The sequence below is a fragment of the Salmo trutta genome, chromosome 1, assembly GCF_901001165.1.
Source record: "Salmo trutta chromosome 1, fSalTru1.1, whole genome shotgun sequence".
Taxonomy (NCBI): Eukaryota; Metazoa; Chordata; class Actinopteri; order Salmoniformes; family Salmonidae; genus Salmo; species Salmo trutta.
Window position 1 is genome coordinate 52,745,082 of NC_042957.1, and position 19,833 is coordinate 52,764,914.

The following is a 19,833-nucleotide window of genomic DNA, read 5'->3' on the forward strand; positions in this document are numbered from 1 at the left end:
CCTCGCTGTACTCAAAGAGGGCAAAGTCATGACAGCTGCATCAGATGACCTGGCCTCCACAATCCCCCGACCTCAACCAAATTGAGATGGTTTGGGATGAGTCGGACTACAGAGTGAAGGAAAAGCAGCTAACAAGTGCTCATCATAGGTGGGAACTCCTTCAAGACTGTTGGAAAAGCATTCCAGGTGAAGCTGGTTGAGAGAATGCCAAGAGCGTGCAAAGCTGTCATCAAGGCAAAGGGTGGCTGTTTGAAGAATCTCAAATATAAAATATATTTTGATTTGTTTAACACTTTTTTGGTTAATACATGTTTCCATATGTGTTATTTCAAAGTTTTGATGTCTTCACTATTATTCTACTATGTAGAAAATAGTCAAAAATAAAGAAGAACCCTTGAATGAGCAGGTGTTCTAAACTTGTGACCGGTAGTGTTTATAATTGGCCTATATTATATCATACCTACATATGTAAACACAAAACACCAAATATTGAAATGATGTAGAACACTCAATTGTTATGGATTACCAATCACTTTTATTTGGTCAACATAACATATCTAGCACATATCAGTGATACGCCTCATGCTCATGAACCTCATGCCACTCATGCCCATATCCCTGAAGTTCCTGTACTCTCCGGGCCTCATGTACATCATCCTGCCTCTGAAGTGGGGCTGCTCGTACATCAGCCAGTGGCCATCCATCACGTTGCAGGACTGGCAGTCGGACATGCGGTAACGGTCCATGATGGAGTCACAGTCGTCCATCATCTCGTGCATCTGACCTCCGAAGTTATCTCTCTCGTAGAGCCTCATTCTGTAGGATCCTCTGTGCTGTTAGGAGGAAATAAGAATATGTTGAATGAATTAGTGAATACATCAGACTGTTGAAAAGTTCACAGAGCCAATATGATTTGTGTGATTATGGACTTCACAAAGCTACTTCGTGTGGGGCTGTTAATAGCAGACTAAATATCATATGGCCTACCATGGGGATCGTGCGGCAGGACCTGATATCAGTCATTCCCATCATACTCTGGAAGTCAGAGTACTCTCCCCTCCTCATGAAGTACTGGTTTCCCATGTAGTTGTTGCGGTCGTAGACCATGAAGCAGCCACTCTGAACCCTACAGGAGTGGCACCTGCTCAGGTAGGAGGACATGTCAGCGCAGTCGCTGCTGCACTCATAGGAACGACCCTGGAAGTTCCTGTCCTCGTAGAAGACAACCTGAAAATATAAAAGGATAATTTCTATGAATCGAAATGTTTTATGAAAAAAACATTTTTGAGAAATGTGCAATGCTATTCAGTCACACTTCAACTTTAATGTTGTAGTTGGGGGTGCTAGAGCACGTGAGGTCTTTTGCATAACAATCTATGAAAATGAAAGTATATATTTCGGTTTTAAACTTACCCTGCCCATGTTCATGCTGGTGGACATGTTTGCTCACTGTGCTGCTGGTTGCTGCTCCTGAACTGATTCCTACCTGGTTTAACCCTTTCTTTTATACCTGACCAAGCCTATAGAATTCCTAGCTCCATTGTTCAAACCCCTGACCCAGCAACATGCTATAGAAGCCTACAGAGGCCACGGAGGTTACGTCCACATTTCCAGTGACTGGATCCCTCAGTGTCTTTAGAAAGACTGTTTCTCAATTGTCTGTTTCTCAAACAAAGTAACATTAAGCCTTTTGAGAGTTTACAACAGCTAGTAACAGCCTTGAAATTGAATGTTCTCCATACAGTACATTGCACAATACTTTCCTATGTTTTGCAATCTTATTTGAAAGATACATTTTATAAAATATTGGTGATACATGGCTCAATGTTATATTGTAAACTCATTTGATTTAAGACATTTAGCAGAAATCACACATTATGAATAGAGTGAAAATCTGGGGTTAAGCTTTTAGGTTCAACTATGTATTATTACTCATCTTTAGTTCAGTGTGCTGATTTAACCTTTCTTAAACCTTAGTGGACTTCACTTAGACTGACATTCCTAACCAGTGAATACACCATCAAAAGGGAGTTGTTACTTAAGCAACATTTATGGTTCATAACACAACACTACAGAAATTGTTACAAAACTTTCAGTTGTATTGAAAAAATATTTCAAATAGATGAATAATCCATCAATTTGTATATTTCTCTTGAGTTACAAAAACTAAAAAGAAAAGAGTTAACACTTATTTAAAGAAGCCTTTATAAAGGGTTTATAAAAGGGTAATTAAATAGTTAATAACAGTTGATAATACTTTATAGACTTTATAATAAAGTAGTTAATTAACCTTTTTTATTCTCTGCCCCCAAAAGTCCATATTAGGATAGTTTTTACAATATTGAAGTTATGAAACTATAATATATTCCCCTGATCTACAGCAAACAATGTGTTGAAACAGTCTGGGTTTATTTAGGCAAAGCAATCACACACACACACACACAGACACACACACCTCTCCACTAATCCATTTCTCTATTAACCACTCCCTTCTTAGATATCCCACAGACACAGTGTGATGACAGAGAAAGACATGCTAGAAGGGATATCTGCAATTGCCTGCATCTTTCACATATTCTCTGTGGGGGCTTTTTATAGGGTGTTCTGCTTTGCATCAAGTACCAACTATTATATCTGTTGACGACGAGGTCATCCGCCCGTTTTTAGGTTATCTACCTAACACCAAGTTTTTTTGGATTGAAATAAGCTCTTTTTTGAGCTAAATTTATTTAAGGCTTTTTGTTTACTTGGACTGAGAAGAAGTACACCATTTTCCATTGAGGCAAGGCCATTAAACATCAGCATATTGCTGCTTTGGACCCACAATCAGTTGCACGGTGGTGATTTCAACTAATGGAGCACGTCCTTGTGTTTTGTATGTGAACACAAAAACAATTAAATTGCCAATGAGAGCTTTTGGAAGACTTCATGAAATGCAAAAATAAAATCTAAAATATGTAACATATGTAACAGTGTAGGTTCCGTCCCTCTCTTCGCAACAAAGGCTGTCATAAGGATTATGTTGAAAACATACAGAGGGGGTGTCACATCCTGACCAGTAAAAGAGGTTGTTTGTTATTTTAGTTTGGTCAGGGCGTGGCAGGGGGTGTTTGTTTTATGTGTTTCGGGGGTTTTGGTATATGTTCTATGTTAGTATATTTCTATATCCGTGTCTAGTTTTTCTATTTCTATGTTTAGGGTTTTTGTTTGACCTTCAATTGGAGGCAGCTGTTTCTTGTTGCCTCTGATTGGAGGTCCTATTTTGTAGAGGTTTTTCAGCTTGTGTTTGTGGGTGGTTGTTTTCAGTCTAGTGCTTTGTACCTGACGGAACTGTTCAGCTGTCGTTCGTTTCTTGTTTTGTTTTCGTGTTCAATAAAGTAAAAAAATGAGCACTCAACCCGCTGCGCCTTGGTCTACTCCCTTCGACCGCCGTTACACGGGGATGTTTTCCATGAACAATTATCGTTCTCTGACTTACAACATGAGCGTCATAGAAATCACACCAATATGGCTAATGTTACATATTTTAATATTAATAATAAAATGCCATTTAGCAGACACTTTTATCCAAAGTGATGTACACTACAGTGAGTGCATACACTTCAGTATATGTAATCCCTGAGGGAAACAAACCTAGCGTCACACTATTTCCAACTGAACCACACAGGACCAATAATATGGCTGTAGGGTAATTTATCAAACTGAACTCTCTATATTAGTCTTTTGTTGCTTCATTTACATTTATTTACTTTGTCTTGATTTGACTGTATTTTTCACTGATGATTGGCTTTACTTTCTTATGCAATTACCATACACTTCTTACCTTGTTTATCGGAAATTACCGTGGCACCTTTGTAATTGGAGTTGTATAATGATGTAGAGAGAAAAGCTTTCGTAAATTGTATCAATATGTATTAGTGTTTATTGTACACTGGCTCGATGTTGGCTATTGAATTAGAGTAGTGTTTGTGGAGTAGCACAATGTGTATGATTAGCTACGTTTGTTAGCTCTACAAGTTGACTAATGCTTTAGTGTTAACATCAAAATCCCTCTTTATCATCTAAAGGACATTCATTTCAATGCTTTTTGACAGTAAATACGTAATGCAAAAACCAAAACGTGCACCCAGGTGGGTCCCAGGACCGAGTTTGGGATACCCTGGTATAGGGTATAAGTTAAATGTTAGGCATATCTTTCTGGTAAAAATGAAAATAACTATTGGGAAATAGACGTGTCTGAATGATGATGATGAATGACCCCTTAACATCAGTTATCGACTGGAAGGTGTCAATTATATTATACTACCGGTCAAAAGTTTTAGAACACCTACTCATTCAAGGGTTTTTCTATATTTTACTATTTTCAAAATTGTAGAATAATAGTGAAGACATCAAAACTATGAAATTACACATATGTAATAACCAAAAAAGTGTTAAACAATCAAAATATATTTTATGCTTGAGATTCTTCAAATAGCCACCCTTTGCCTTGATAACAGCTTTGCATGCTCTTGGCATTCTCTCAACCAGCTTTATGAGGTAGTCACCTGGAATGCATTTCAATTAACAGGTGTACCTTCTTAAAAGTTATGCCAATCAGTTGTGTTGTGACCAGGTAGGGTGGGTATACAGAAGATATCCCCATTTTGGTAAAAGTTCAAGTCCATATTTTGGCAAGAACAGCTCAAATAAGCAAAGATTAACGAATGTCCATCATCAATTTAAGACATGAAGGTCAGTCAATATGGAACATTTCAAGAACTTTGAACGTTTCTTCAAGTGCGGTCGCTAAAACAATCAAGCGCTATGATGAAACTGGCTCTCATGAGGACCGCCACAGAATGGGAAGACCCAGAGTTTCCTCTGCTGCAGTTACCTCTTCATTAGAGTTAGCAGCCTCAGAAATTCTAGCCCAAATAAATGCTTCACAGAGTTCAAGTAAGATACACATCTCAACATCAACTGTTCAGAGGAGACTGTGTGAATCAGGCCTTCATGGTCGAATTGCTGCAAAGAAATCACTACTAAAGGACACCAATAATAAGAAGAGACTTGCTTGGGCCAAGAAACACGAGCTTTGTGAGAAGCGGTGTGGGTGAACAGATGATCATGTGTATTTCTCACCGAAAAGCATGGAGGAGGAGGTGTTATGGTGTGCGGGTGCTTTGCTGATGACACTGTCTGTAATTTATTTAGAATTCGAGGCACACTTAACCAGCATGGCTACCACAGCATTCTGCAGAGATATGCCATCCCATCTGGTTTGGGCTTAGTGGGACTATCATTTGTTTTTCAACAGGACAATGACTCAACACACCTCCAGGCTGTGTAAAGGCTAATTTACCAAGAAGGAGAGTGATGGAGTGCTGTGTCGTGTCTATGGCATCATTAACTTGAAGACATGTTTATCAAATAACTCTCTGTAATTATTATTATGCGATTCACTGATTAATGGGGTAACTGTAATTAACTAGGAGGTCGGGGCACCAAGGAAATTATGTAGATTACAAAGTTATAATTTTCCTAATATAACTTTCCAGATATCAAAATATCTGACCGATTATCTTCTGATTAATGATGTATTATTACCTCACGTCCAGTCTCATTCCAAACGTCGTAAATTGTTGTTATCTGCACGAACCCAGTCTTCACTAAGTCATCCATACATCAATTGTCTTAAAATCATTTATTTACTAAACTAAGTAATTCACAGAAAGCATACAAACAGTAGTTATCGTTACAAAGAAATGGTGGAGGAATGTGCCCTAGTGGGCGGCTTGTTAAACAAAAGAGTAGTGGGGGGGTCAGCGGAGAAGACCCTACAGAGTTGATAAATATTAACAATTGATATGCTAATCCTTTGCACATGAACGCTCACTCATTCGGAAACAATTGCAATCAATATATATATTTACGCTCAGTGTGTCGTCGTGATCTTTGTTGGAAAGGTTCGTCCTGTTGGAGAGTTCCCTCTCTCTCTCTCTCGGTTAGAATGGATCTTTCAAAGCGACATTCATTAATGTCGTTATAGAATGGTTGTTTCGTCGGTCTTCGTGTTCAATGACACCGAATTTCTCGCTGCAGACTAGTAATTAATATCAAAGACTTGTTATTATTCTGTCGGTATCGATAGTCTAAAAGTTTAACCGCGTGGTATGGTTAAAGTTCAGTAGAGGAATGCATGGTCAAACCTTGGCTCTCTCTTCTGAGGTAAGCTGGTCTGAAGAAAGAAATTCTGGGTGGGGCTTATATACTGAACGTAGAAAAGGCTGTCACATGACGCCTTGTCATGTCTGTGTCCCTGGGGGCGTGCCGATGACTTAGTTAAGCTTTGAACAGACAAACAATTCTCTCACATTAACATAAGTACATAGCATCTCAACATATTCCAAATAGCTTTATCCTTATTCATACATTTTATACAACCATTAGATGTAAGTCTCATCGCTGAGGCTAGTATATAAACCTTAGTTTGGTAATATGGCCATATTGTCTCTAATGGGTTTCACAAAATTGTACCAAGCGGACCAGTTCGTAGCTGAATTCTTCACCGATCTTTTATACCTTCTCCAGAACATAAATGTCGTTCGGTTCTCCAATTCTGTGAGGTGGAAGAATCCTTTGTTCTCTCCATGAAAACACTCTGTCTCTTTATACTGAGGTCATGAAGCAGGACATTCTCCGTTGGAATTTTTTACGACCCCTCTCACCACAGCAGCCTGGGTAGGGGGAGGTAGGTAGGGGAATGGTGCATAGAAAAGGCCTGGTGCAGAGGGAGATGGTGCAGAAGTAGGGGGATGGTAGAGAGGGAGGGGGTCAACTGTCCTCGCTGTACTCAAAGAGGGCAAAGTCATGACAGCTGCATCAGATGACCTGGCCTCCACAATCCCCCGACCTCAACCAAATTGAGATGGTTTGGGATGAGTCGGACTACAGAGTGAAGGAAAAGCAGCTAACAAGTGCTCATCATAGGTGGGAACTCCTTCAAGACTGTTGGAAAAGCATTCCAGGTGAAGCTGGTTGAGAGAATGCCAAGAGCGTGCAAAGCTGTCATCAAGGCAAAGGGTGGCTGTTTGAAGAATCTCAAATATAAAATATATTTTGATTTGTTTAACACTTTTTTGGTTAATACATGTTTCCATATGTGTTATTTCAAAGTTTTGATGTCTTCACTATTATTCTACTATGTAGAAAATAGTCAAAAATAAAGAAGAACCCTTGAATGAGCAGGTGTTCTAAACTTGTGACCGGTAGTGTTTATAATTGGCCTATATTATATCATACCTACATATGTAAACACAAAACACCAAATATTGAAATGATGTAGAACACTCAATTGTTATGGATTACCAATCACTTTTATTTGGTCAACATAACATATCTAGCACATATCAGTGATACGCCTCATGCTCATGAACCTCATGCCACTCATGCCCATATCCCTGAAGTTCCTGTACTCTCCGGGCCTCATGTACATCATTCTGCCTCTGAAGTGGGGCTGCTCGTACATCAGCCAGTGGCCATCCATCACGTTGCAGGACTGGCAGTCGGACATGCGGTAACGGTCCATGATGGAGTCACAGTCGTCCATCATCTCGTGCATCTGACCTCCGAAGTTATCTCTCTCGTAGATCCTCATTCTGTAGGATCCTCTGTGCTGTTAGGAGGAAATAAGAAAATTTTGAATGAATTAGTGAATACATCAGACTGTTGAAAAGCTCACAGAGCCAATATGATTTGTGTTATTATGGACTTCACAAAGCTCCTTCGTGTGGGGCTGTTAATAGCAGACTAAATATCATATGGCCTACCATGGGGATCGTGCGGCAGGACCTGATATCAGTCATTCCCATCATACTCTGGAAGTCAGAGTACTCTCCCCTCCTCATGAAGTACTGGTTTCCCATGTAGTTGTTGCGGTCGTAGACCATGAAGCAGCCACTCTGAACCCTACAGGAGTGGCACCTGCTCAGGTAGGAGGACATGTCAGCGCAGTCGCTGCTGCACTCATAGGAACGACCCTGGAAGTTCCTGTCCTCGTAGAAGACAACCTGAAAATATAAAAGGATAATTTCTATGAATCGAAATGTTTTATGAAAAAAACATTTTTGAGAAATGTGCAATGCTATTCAGTCACACTTCAACTTTAATGTTGTAGTTGGGGGTGCTAGAGCACGTGAGGTCTTTTGCATAACAATCTATGAAAATGAAAGTATATATTTCGGTTTTAAACTTACCCTGCCCATGTTCATGCTGGTGGACATGTTTGCTCACTGTGCTGCTGGTTGCTGCTCCTGAACTGATTCCTACCTGGTTTAACCCTTTCTTTTATACCTGACCAAGCCTATAGAATTCCTAGCTCCATTGTTCAAACCCCTGACCCAGCAACATGCTATAGAAGCCTACAGAGGCCACTGAGGTTACGTCCACATTTCCAGTGACTGGATCCCTCAGTGTCTTTAGAAAGACTGTTTCTCAATTGTCTGTTTCTCAAACAAAGTAACATAAAGCCTTTTGAGAGTTTACAACAGCTAGTAACAGCCTTGAAATTGAATGTTCTCCATACAGTACATTGCACAATACTTTCCTATGTTTTGCAATCTTATTTGAAAGATACATTTTATAAAATATTGGTGATACATGGCTCAATGTTATATTGTAAACTCATTTGATTTAAGACAATTAGCAGAATCACACATATTGAATAGAGTGAAAATCTGGGGTTAAGCTTTTAGGTTCAACTATGTATTATTACTCATCTTTAGTTCAGTGTGCTGATTTAACCTTTCTTAAACCTTAGTGGACTTCACTTAGACTGACATTCCTAACCAGTGAATACACCATCAAAAGGGAGTTGTTACTTAAGCAACATTTATGGTTCATAACACAACACTACAGAAATTGTTACGAAACTTTCAGTTGTATTGAAAAAATATTTCAAATAGATGAATAATCCATCAATTTGTTAATTTCTCTTGAGTTACAAAAACTAAAAAGAAAAGAGTTAACACTTATTTAAAGAAGCCTTTATAAAGGGTTTATAAAAGGGTAATTAAATAGTTAATAACAGTTGATAATACTTTATAGACTTTATAATAAAGTAGTTAATTAACCTTTTTTATTCTCTGCCCCCAAAAGTCCATATTAGGATAGTTTTTACAATATTGAAGTTATGAAACTATAATATATTCCCCTGATCTAAAGCAAACAATGTGATGAAACAGTCTGGGTTTATTTAGGCAAAGCAATCACACACACACACACACACACACACACACACACACCTCCACTAATCCGTCTCTCTATTAACCACTCCCTTCTTAGATATCCCACAGACACAGTGTGATGACAGAGAAAGACATGCTAGAAGGGATATCTGCAATTGCCTGCATCTTTCACATATTCTCTGTGGGGGCTTTTTATAGGGTGTTCTGCTTTGCGTCAAGTACCAACTATTATATCTGTTGACTACGAGGTCATCCGCCCGTTTTTAGGTTATCTACCTAACACCAAGTTTTTTTGGATTGAAATAAGCTCTTTTTTGAGCTAAATTTATTTAAGGCTTTTTGTTTACTTGGACTGAGAAGAAGTACACCATTTTCCATTGAGGCAAGGCCATTAAACATCAGCATATTGCTGCTTTGGACCCACAATCAGTTGCACGGTGGTGATTTCAACTAATGGAGCACGGCCATGTGTTTTGTATGTGAACACAAAAACAATTAAATTGCCAATGAGAGCTTTTGGAATCTTCATGAAATGTAAAAAGAAAATCTAAAATATGTAACAGTGCAACCACAAACAAAGGCTGTCATAAGGATTATGTTGAAAACATACAGAGGGGGATGTTTTCCATGAACAATTATCATCCTCTGACTTACAACATGAGCGTCATAGAAATCACACCAATATGGCTAATGTTACATATTTTAATATTAATCATAAAATGCCATTTAGCAGACACTTTTATCCAAAGTGATGTACACTACAGTGAATGCATACACTTCAGTATATGTAATCCCTGAGGCAGGGGCGAAAATCTGATATCAACTTTGGGGGGGACAATTACATGAAATTTTCTCAAGAGCAATTCCTGAGGGGGACACCAAAAGTAGTGCTGTAACACATAGCCTACATTGTAATATGGTAAATGTATATTGAGGAACCAAAGAAATAAGGTGGTTGCCGTACTCCTAACTACCGGTACCCAAAACTACACAACTACTCACAACAGCAATACCATTGCCTTTAACAAATCTTAGTTCAGTCACCAGTTTAAGTTGAGAGTGGGGGTATCCATGGCATTTTCCAATTATGTTCCTATTTTACAAGTCAAAAAATTTTAGAACCTTTCATAATGTTGCCAAACAAAGACTCAGCAAACTTACCTGAGACTCCGTCTCTGCCAGTCTGTCCCTGAATATCTGTCCCCAACTCTGCTGTCTGTGTGCCATCTGTTGCCTGCTCTGCCTAATGACATCATTGTGAAACATTTCCATTAGAATTTCATTTCTTTCTTATGAACATTTTATCAACTAGTCTTTGAGTTATTAGGCTACTAGGGTTCTTACTTTGCATTTTGGTGTACTGAAAAATACTCTGATGTCCGGCTTTTATTTTTCTGCCATTTTTCTACCTGGCTGGCTGGCTACACACACACACAGTGTGTAGGTTATTTACAGTAGGAGATGGGCTTCTATCATCTTATTTTTTATCATTCTATTTGGGCTTTGATCTAAAAGGTAGCTAGCAAATGTGAAACTGATTAAAATGACAAGAGTTGACAGCTGTATGAGTTCACCATTTACACAACATATGCTGCAACCTTTTGTAATTTTAATAGTTTGTTTCATATGGGCTGGCTTCCAACAATAGCTGAATTTGCAAAGCAAGCGAGCACCAATTCCGTTTCAGTGGTGTTTGCTATAATCTTTGCTACCCGGGTTAAATAAAATAAATAAAAGTTCCCTTGCGACAATTTAGCTTTTGCAACGAGACCATTAAATATATTTAAGACAATGGTAGAAGAGTGTAGTTCTGTTCAGTTTGGACTTCAGTTTATCGCTAACCTTATCACAGGGACTTTGAAGCACTAACTTACATCATCTGCATGCTGATCTCGGAATAAATTGACGATAGCAAAGATTCCATCTTTGACGAGGCCACATAAATGGAAAAGGTACTAGCTAGCTTAATAGTTAATATTTGCGCGCTAGCTCTGCATATTCAGCTAGTGTGTGCGCGCGATTGACTGGATTAACCTTACGTCAGTTACGTTCATTGAGTGCCTTTCAGACAGTAGACACGACCCCTCTGTTACCTTGCCAGTGGATTAAACCATTGTGAGGAAAAGGGTGGGGGGGTCGCAATCTTTTGAAACTTAAAAACGCGCTATTAAGTGTCTATAATCAGCACAATTGCTTTCATTGCGTATTATTAATATTATTTAAATGACATAGTTATGTTTCAGTGATATATTGGGGGGGACAAATCATATTTTCCCAGGATGGGGGGGGTCGTGTGTCCCCCGTCCCCCCCAGGATTTCCGCCCCTGCCCTGAGGGAAACAAACCTAGCGTCACACTATTTCCAACTGAACCACACAGGACCAATAATATGGCTGTAGGGTAATTTATCAAACTGAACTCTCTATATTAGTCTTTTGTTGCTTCATTTACATTTATTTACTTTGTCTTGATTTGACTGTATTTTTCACTAATGATTGGCTTTACTTTTTTATGCAATTACCATACACTTCTTACCTTGTTTATCGGAAATTACCGTGGCACCTTTGTAATTGGAGTTGTATAATGATGTAGAGAGAAAAGCTTTAGTAAATTGTATCAATATGTATTAGCGTTTATTGTACACTGGCTCGATGTTGGCTATTGAATTAGAGTAGTGTTTGTGGAGTAGCACAATGTGTATGATTAGCTACGTTTGTTAGCTCTACAAGTTCACTAATGCTTTAGTGTTAACATCAAAATCCCTCTTTATCATCTAAAGGACATTCATTTCAATGCTTTTTGACAGTAAATACGTAATGCAAAAACCAAAACATGCACCCAGGTGGGTCCCAGGACCGAGTTTGGGATACCCTGGTATAGGGTAGAAGTTAAATGTTAGGCATATCTTTCTGGTAAAAATGAAAATAACTGTTGGGAAATAGACGTGTCTGAATGATGATGATGAATGACCCCTTAACATCAGTTATCGACTGGAAGGTGTCAATTATATTATACTACCGGTCAAAAGTTTTACAACACCTACTCATTCAAGGGTTTTTCTTTATTTTACTATTTTCAAAATTGTAGAATAATAGTGAAGACATCAAAACTATGAAATAACACATATGTATTAACCAAAAAAGTGTTAAACAATCAAAATATATTTTATGTTTGAGATTCTTCAAATAGCCACCCTTTGCCTTGATAACAGTTTTGCATGCTCTTGGCATTCTCTCAACCAGCTTTATGAGGTAGTCACCTGGAATGCATTTCAATTAACAGGATTACCTTCTTAAAAGTTATGCCAATCAGTTGTGTTGTGACCAGGTAGGGTGGGTATACAGAAGATATCCCTATTTTGGTAAAAGTCCATATTTTGGCAAGAACAGCTCAAATAAGCAAAGAGAAATGACAGTCCATCATCACTTTAAGACATGAAGGTCAGTCAATACGGAACATTTCAAGAACTTTGAACGTTTCTTCAAGTGCGGTCGCTAAAACAATCAAGCACTGTGATAACACTGGCTCTCATGAGGACCGCCACAGGATGGGAAGACCCAGAGTTTCCTCTGATGCAGTTACCTCTTCATTAGAGTTAGCAGCCTCAGAAATTCTAGCCCAAATAAATGCTTCACAGAGTTCAAGTAACATACACATCTCAACATCAACTGTTCAGAGGAGACTGTGTGAATCAGGCCATCATGGTCGAATTGCTGCAAAGAAATCACTACTAAAGGACACCAATAATAAGAAGAGACTTGCTTGGGCCAAGAAACACGAGCTTTGTGAGAAGCGGTGTGGGTGAACAGATGATCATGTGTATTTCTCACCGTAAAGCATGGAGGAGGAGGTGTTATGGTGTGGGGGTGCTTTGCTGATGACACTGTCTGTAATTTATTTAGAATTCGAGGCACACTTAACCAGCATGGCTACCACAGCATTCTGCAGTGATATGCCATCCCATCTGGTTTGGGCTTAGTGGGACTATCATTTGTTTTTCAACAGGACAATGACTCAACACACCTCCAGGCTGTGTAAAAGCTATTTTACCAAGAAGGAGAGTGATGGAGTGCTGCATCAGATGACCTGGCCTCCACTATCCCCTGACCTCAACCAAATTGAGATCGTTTGGGATGAGTCGGACCGCAGAGTGAAGGAAAAGCAGCCAACAAGTGCTCAGCATATGTGGGAACTCCTTCAAGACTGTTGGAAAAGCATTCCAGGTGAAGCTGGTTGAGAGAATGCCAAGAGCGTGCAAAGCTGTCATCAAGGCAAAGGGTGGCTGTTTGAAGAATCTCAAATATAAAATATATTTTGATTTGTTTAACACTGTTTTGGTTAATACATGTTTCAATATGTGTTATTTCAAAGTTTTGATGTCTTCACTATTATTCTACTATGTAGAAAATAGTAAAAAATAAAGAAGAACCCTTGAATGAGTAGGTGTTCTAAATCTTTTGACCGGTAGTGTTTATAATTGGCCTATATTATATCATACCTACATATGCAAACACAAAACACCAAATATTGAAATGATGTAGAACACACTCAATTGTTATGGATTACCAATCACTTTTATTTGGTCAACATAACATATCTAGCACATATCAGTGATACGCCTCATGCTCATGAACCTCATGCCACTCATGCCCATATCCCTGAAGTTCCTGTACTCTCCGGGCCTCATGTACATCATTCTGCCTCTGAAGTGGGGCTGCTCGTACATCAGCCAGTGGCCATCCATCACGTTGCAGGACTGGCAGTCGGACATGCGGTAACGGTCCATGATGGAGTCACAGTCGTCCATCATCTCGTGCATCTGACCTCCGAAGTTATCTCTCTCGTAGATCCTCATTCTGTAGGATCCTCTGTGCTGTTAGGAGGAAATAAGAATATGTTGAATGAATTAGTGAATACATCAGACTGTTAAAAAGCTCACAGAGCCAATATGATTTGTGTGATTATGGACTTCACAAAGCTCCTTCTTGTGGGGCTGTTAATAGCAGACTAAATATCATATGGCCTACCATGGGGATCGTGCGGCAGGACCTGATATCAGTCATTCCCATCATACTCTGGAAGTCAGAGTACTCTCCCCTCCTCATGAAGTACTGGTTTCCCATGTAGTTGTTGCGGTCGTAGACCATGAAGCAGCCACTCTGAACCCTACAGGAGTGGCACCTGCTCAGGTAGGAGGACATGTCAGCGCAGTCGTTGCTGCACTCATAGGAACGACCCTGGAAGTTCCTGTCCTCGTAGAAGACAACCTGAAAATAAAAAAGGATAATTTATATGAATTAAAATGTTTTATGAAACAAACATTTTTGAGACATGTGCAATGCTATTCAGTAACACTTCAACTTTAATGTTGTAGTTGGGGATGCTAGAGCACGTGAGGTCTTTTGCATAACAATCTATGAAAATGAAAGTATATATTTCGGTTTTAAACTTACCCTGCCCATGTTCATGCTGGTGGACATGTTTGCTCACTGTGCTGCTGGTTGCTGCTCCTGAACTGATTCCTACCTGGTTTAACCCTTTCTTTTATACCTGACCAAGCCTATAGAATTCCTAGCTCCATTGTTCAAACCCCTGACCCAGCAACATGCTATAGAAGCCTACAGAGGCCACTGAGGTTACGTCCACATTTCCAGTGACTGGATCCCTCAGTGTCTTTAGAAAGACTGTTTCTCAATTGTCTGTTTCTCAAACAAAGTAACATAAAGCCTTTTGAGAGTTTACAACAGCTAGTAACAGCCTTGAAATTGAATGTTCTCCATACAGTACATTGCACAATACTTTCCTATGTTTTGCAATCTTATTTGAAAGATACATTTTATAAAATATTGGTGATACATGGCTCAATGTTATATTGTAAACTCATTTGATTTAAGACATTTAGCAGAAATCACATATATTGAATAGAGTGAAAATCTGGGGTTAAGCTTTTAGGTTCAACTATGTATTATTACTCATCTTTAGTTCAGTGTGCTGATTTAACCTTTCTTAAACCTTAGTGGACTTCACTTAGACCGACATTCCTAACCAGTGAATACACCATCAAAAGTGAGTTGTTACTTAACTAACATTTATGGTTCATAACTCGATACTACAGAAATTGTTACGAAACTTTCAATTGCATTTCAAAAATATTTCATATACATAAATTTGTTAATTTCTCTTGAGTTACAAAAACTAAAAAGAAAAGAGTTAACACTTATTTAAAGAAGCCTTTATAAAGGGTTTATAAAAGGTTATGTAAATAGTTAATAACAATTCATAATATTTTATAGACTGTTATAATACTTTATAGATTGTACAGTATAGTTAATTCAAACACCATTTTTTTCTATGTCCCCAAAAGTCCATATTAAGGTTATTGAGGTTATGAATACATAATATTATTGAGGTTATGAATACATAATATTTTCCCCTGATCTACAATATGGGCTCATTTAGGCAAAGCAATCATACACGCAAGCAGACAAACACACACACCACACCTCTCTACTACTCCATCTCTCTATTAACCACTCCCGTCTTAGATATCCCACCACTTTCTGGTAAAAATGAAAACAACTATTGGGAAATAGAAATGTTTGAATGATCATAATGAATGCCCCCTTACATCAGTTATCGAATGGATGGTGTCAAGGATGTTATTCTACCAGTCAAAAGTTTTAGAACACCTACTCATTCAAGGATTATTCTTTATTTTGACTATTTTCAACATTGTAGAATAATAGTGAAGACATCAACATTCTGAAGTAACACATATGGAATCAAGTAGTAACCAAAAAAGTGTTCACCCAATCAAAATATATTTTATATTTGAGATTCTTCAAATAACCACCTTCTGCCTTGATGACAGCTTTGCACGCTCTTGGCATTCTCTCAACCAGCTTCATGAGGTATTCACCTGGAATGCATTTCAATTAACAGGTGTACCTTCTTTAAAGTTAAGCCAATCAGTTGTGTTGTGACAAGGTAAGGGGGTTTTGCAGAAGACATCCCTATTTGGTAAAAGACCAAGTCCATATTATGGCAAGAACAGCTCAAATAAGCAAAGAGAGAAGACAGTCCATCATTACTTTAAGACATGAATGTAACGGTTGTCGTACTGTAGAGAAGACCAAGGCGCAGCGGATTGCGTGCTCAACATCATTATTTAATAAATAATGAGAACACGGAAAAAACAAGAAAATAACGAAGGACAAACCGACAGTTCTACAGGCTATATCGATACTTACAGCAGTGCAAAATAAACAACCCACAACCCCAAGAGAAAAACACACACCTAATATATATGACTCCCAATCAGGAACAACGATATCCAGCTGTTCCTGATCGGGAGTCACACAGACTAACACAGAAACATGCCACGTCCTGACCAAATACTAAACAACTACTCCCTCTGCTGGTCAGGACGTGACAATGAAGGTCAGTCAATACGGACATTTTCAGCATTGCAGTCGCAAAAATACTTTATAGACTGTTATAATACTTTATAGATTTTACAGTAAAGTAGTTCATTCACACACCATTTTATTCTCTGGCCCCAAAAGTCCATATTAAGATCATTTTTACTATATTGAGGTTATGAAAACATACTATTTTCCCCTGATTTTCGTTAAACAATCTGGGCTCATTTAGGTAAAGCAATCATACACGCACGCACGCACGCACGCACACACACACACACACACACACACACACACACACACCTCTCTACTAATCCATCTCTCTATTAACCACTCCCTTCTTAGATATCCCACACACACATTGTGATGACAGAGAAAGACACGCTAGAAGGGATATCTGCCATTGCCTGCATCTTTCACATATTCTCTGTGGGGGCTTTTTATAGGGTGGAAATGTTCTGCTTTGCATCAAGTACCAACTATTTTTAACATCGCACATTCCCAAGATACTTTGGAGTACCAGGCGTGTTGCATTGTACCGCAGAGTCTGGGTTACCAGCTGGGAAGGTTCTTATGTAAAAACACCCGCCAGGATTGACCCGGTGCTAGGCACCGATCCAGTTAGAGATCCAGTATGTAGATACTGTAGATATTTGGAGGTGTGGTGTGGAGCTAAATTTGGCACCTATTGTTTTGCTATGCCAGGTCAGGTCATCACTCTACTGTGCTGATAGAGGCCTCATGCAGTCCTTCCTCTTCCTCTGAAGAGGCAGTTGGTTCACTACTAAATCAATTATTTGCTCGCCGGCCAAAAGCAACATTCTTCCCCAGTAAGGTAATCATTGTTTCTTTTTTGTTTTCTTTATTTTTATGATCTCTCTACACAATGCACAATCAAACAATAGCTCCATACATGATTTTCCCTCTCAAACAGAACCCCATGTTTGGATGTGGAGCTTGATGTCCAGATAGGCTTTTACAAGAGCCTTTTCATGTACCTGACTGACTCACATACAATTGGTTGAATTTGGTGGACAGGTTTTCGGCCAGTGGAGGCCAGCAAAGGGTCACCACTTCTCTCCTCCTGTCCTGATATTGGATGACAATTGTCCTCCTACCTTCCAACCACTAACTGTAGTAAAAACTTAAACAAGACTTCAATAGTAAATGTACTGTACCACCAAACAATCAGTGGTTTGAACCTGTCTAATAGATGCATATACACAGACACTACTGTATGTGTAGAGGGAAAACACCAAGCATTCAGAAAGTACAGCCCTGTAGATAATTCACTATTCTGTGTTGATCCAAAAATAAACCCAAATCCACCTGGCTGCTGTCCTGACATTTGCACAATAATTGTTATCAGTGTGAAGTCAGCCGTACCAATGGAGACTGGGTGGTACCCTGAAAGGGTGTCACAATTACCACACCCTCACTTATATGTGTTGACCCTCACTTGTGTGTGTTGGCATCTTGCCCTTCAATGAGACAGACGCCCACATCCTGCCCCCCTCCAGGACCCTCTTCCACTGACTGAATCTAATGGTCCTCGTCGTCTGTACCATCAACCTCCACATGCTGGTCACCATGGCAACAGGGTAATGGCATGAGATAGCCCACTGTCCAGGGGAATTCCTCCTTTTAACGGTTCGCTTGCCAGGGGGGGGGGGGGGGGCTCGCCCAGTCCCTAGCAACTAGTTGCTATGCTGCCCCGTTGCCATGCGGAGAATGACATGTTTTTTTAACAGTTGGTGGTGATGATCACCTCTCCAACAAACAGAATCACACACACACTGAGCACACACATCGTCACTATTGCATACCATTCAGAGAGAAGACACCTTGCCCCTCTTTATTCTTGTGTCACAGTAGCAAGACAGCAACTAAAGTTCCACTGATCAAGTTGAGAAGACACAAAGTGACTGTGAGAGACTTTATGGACCAGTGTGCAGTATGACCTGACCTGACACTCTTCAAATGAAACCATTTTTGCATGCCTTATTGGATGATTTGGGGAGAAATCTAGCCTCCTCTCAATTCACACTGAAATGACACAAGGTTGTCATGATGAAAACCGTAGTAAATAAATAGATCATATAGTCAATAACTCCATTCACAATGACCTTCACAACAGCCTACACAGGCTACATAATGCATACCATACCAATGAAGATGAATTGAATGACAAGATTTAAAAAAATAACAAGACAGTGCCTGCTGAAGAGAGATAATTTAGCAGTTATACCCATTTCAATCACAACTTTTGATGTGACACTGATGGCTGGCCCAGATTCCTCCAAAACAGATATACCAGAGTGGAATAAAATTATTAGCAGGATCAATTGGCATGTGCTCCGTCTCTGATGGTGCTTAGCTGGCATGGACCAATAGGAAGGATGCTGCCTGGAGCTCAAAATAAGCCTTCTACTCCAGCACCCACAAAGGGGGGCTCCACCAATGTCATCTCAACCACCCCTGAGGTTGGTTCTTCCGAGGAAGAAAGAGAATGCCAACAGGATAAGCAACATCCTAAACTCCCCAAAATATTCACCCTTCCTTCTGCTATCTTGTGGCTAATGCTGCAACATGTTGTATAACCCACTCAGTTCAACATGAAGGGTAATGTTGTCATGAGAGTCAACCTGATTGAATTGAACTGATTTAATTTTCCTGATTAAGGGCACACAGCCTCAATACAGTGAGCAAAAGTAATCATAACCATTTACTAACTAGCTCCTGAAGCTAGGAGACCTCTTGTTCCTCTACTCATCTGATAGACATGCCTTACATCCCCTAACTAGATATTGGCATTAGATCAATAGTTTATGGGAATGTTTACATCATTGTTTTAAGATTTATTTTCATAGCCCTTAAATCTGACATAGGAACATGACAGATGATGTTAGACACATGACAAATCATTGACAAATAATGAATCAAACTGTGCTTGAGTGAGTCTTAAGGTTTGTTTATATTTTGAGTCTGTTACTAAGGCTACCGTACTGTTTAATCATGGACTCAGGAGAGGTTCAACAGTGGACAGGAAGTAAACAGCAGCAACCTGCTTTGCCATGTTGCTTTGTTGAATCCATCCAGGGAGGGCTGGAAGGGTTTCCTCTCCAGAGGCCAGGGCAAAGTAAATGAACTGGGCAGGCTAGATTAATAGATAGTCAGACACCCAGG

General features: G+C 39.4%; 3 protein-coding genes across 3 annotated transcripts; all 3 read right to left on the bottom strand.

Moving 5' to 3' along the window:
• Positions 1-515: 515 nt before the first annotated feature.
• On the bottom strand, positions 516-1,508 carry LOC115199756 (gamma-crystallin M3-like). The gene is made up of 3 exons (XM_029762167.1): positions 1,414-1,508; positions 988-1,227; positions 516-833 (listed from the first exon to the last, which is right to left on the bottom strand). The coding sequence occupies exons 1-3, from the start codon at positions 1,438-1,440 to the stop codon at positions 558-560; spliced, it is 543 nt and encodes a 180-aa protein (XP_029618027.1). The 5' UTR covers positions 1,441-1,508; the 3' UTR covers positions 516-557.
• A 5,831-nt stretch (positions 1,509-7,339) lies between these two features.
• Positions 7,340-8,332, bottom strand: LOC115199765 (gamma-crystallin M3). Its single transcript, XM_029762179.1, has 3 exons — positions 8,238-8,332; positions 7,812-8,051; positions 7,340-7,657 (listed from the first exon to the last, which is right to left on the bottom strand). Exons 1-3 carry the CDS (start codon positions 8,262-8,264, stop codon positions 7,382-7,384), a joined length of 543 nt encoding a protein of 180 aa, XP_029618039.1. The 5' UTR covers positions 8,265-8,332; the 3' UTR covers positions 7,340-7,381.
• A 5,449-nt stretch (positions 8,333-13,781) lies between these two features.
• LOC115199770 (gamma-crystallin M3-like) lies at positions 13,782-14,774 on the bottom strand. The gene is made up of 3 exons (XM_029762190.1): positions 14,680-14,774; positions 14,254-14,493; positions 13,782-14,099 (listed from the first exon to the last, which is right to left on the bottom strand). Exons 1-3 carry the CDS (start codon positions 14,704-14,706, stop codon positions 13,824-13,826), a joined length of 543 nt encoding a protein of 180 aa, XP_029618050.1. The 5' UTR covers positions 14,707-14,774; the 3' UTR covers positions 13,782-13,823.
• Between the last annotated feature and the right edge of the window lie 5,059 nt (positions 14,775-19,833).

Excerpts from the sequence above, each read along its gene's own strand:
- LOC115199765 (XM_029762179.1), bottom strand. The coding sequence starts at position 8,264 with ATGTCCACCAGCATGAACATGGGCAGG. Across the intron at positions 8,052-8,237 it reads CCAGCATGAACATGGGCAGG|GTTGTCTTCTACGAGGACAG; the intron begins GTAAGTTTAAAA and ends TTATATTTTCAG. Across the intron at positions 7,658-7,811 it reads CCTGCCGCACGATCCCCATG|CACAGAGGATCCTACAGAAT; the intron begins GTAGGCCATATG and ends TCCTCCTAACAG.
- LOC115199756 (XM_029762167.1), bottom strand. The coding sequence starts at position 1,440 with ATGTCCACCAGCATGAACATGGGCAGG. Across the intron at positions 1,228-1,413 it reads CCAGCATGAACATGGGCAGG|GTTGTCTTCTACGAGGACAG; the intron begins GTAAGTTTAAAA and ends TTATATTTTCAG. Across the intron at positions 834-987 it reads CCTGCCGCACGATCCCCATG|CACAGAGGATCCTACAGAAT; the intron begins GTAGGCCATATG and ends TCCTCCTAACAG.
- LOC115199770 (XM_029762190.1), bottom strand. The coding sequence starts at position 14,706 with ATGTCCACCAGCATGAACATGGGCAGG. Across the intron at positions 14,494-14,679 it reads CCAGCATGAACATGGGCAGG|GTTGTCTTCTACGAGGACAG; the intron begins GTAAGTTTAAAA and ends TTTTATTTTCAG. Across the intron at positions 14,100-14,253 it reads CCTGCCGCACGATCCCCATG|CACAGAGGATCCTACAGAAT; the intron begins GTAGGCCATATG and ends TCCTCCTAACAG.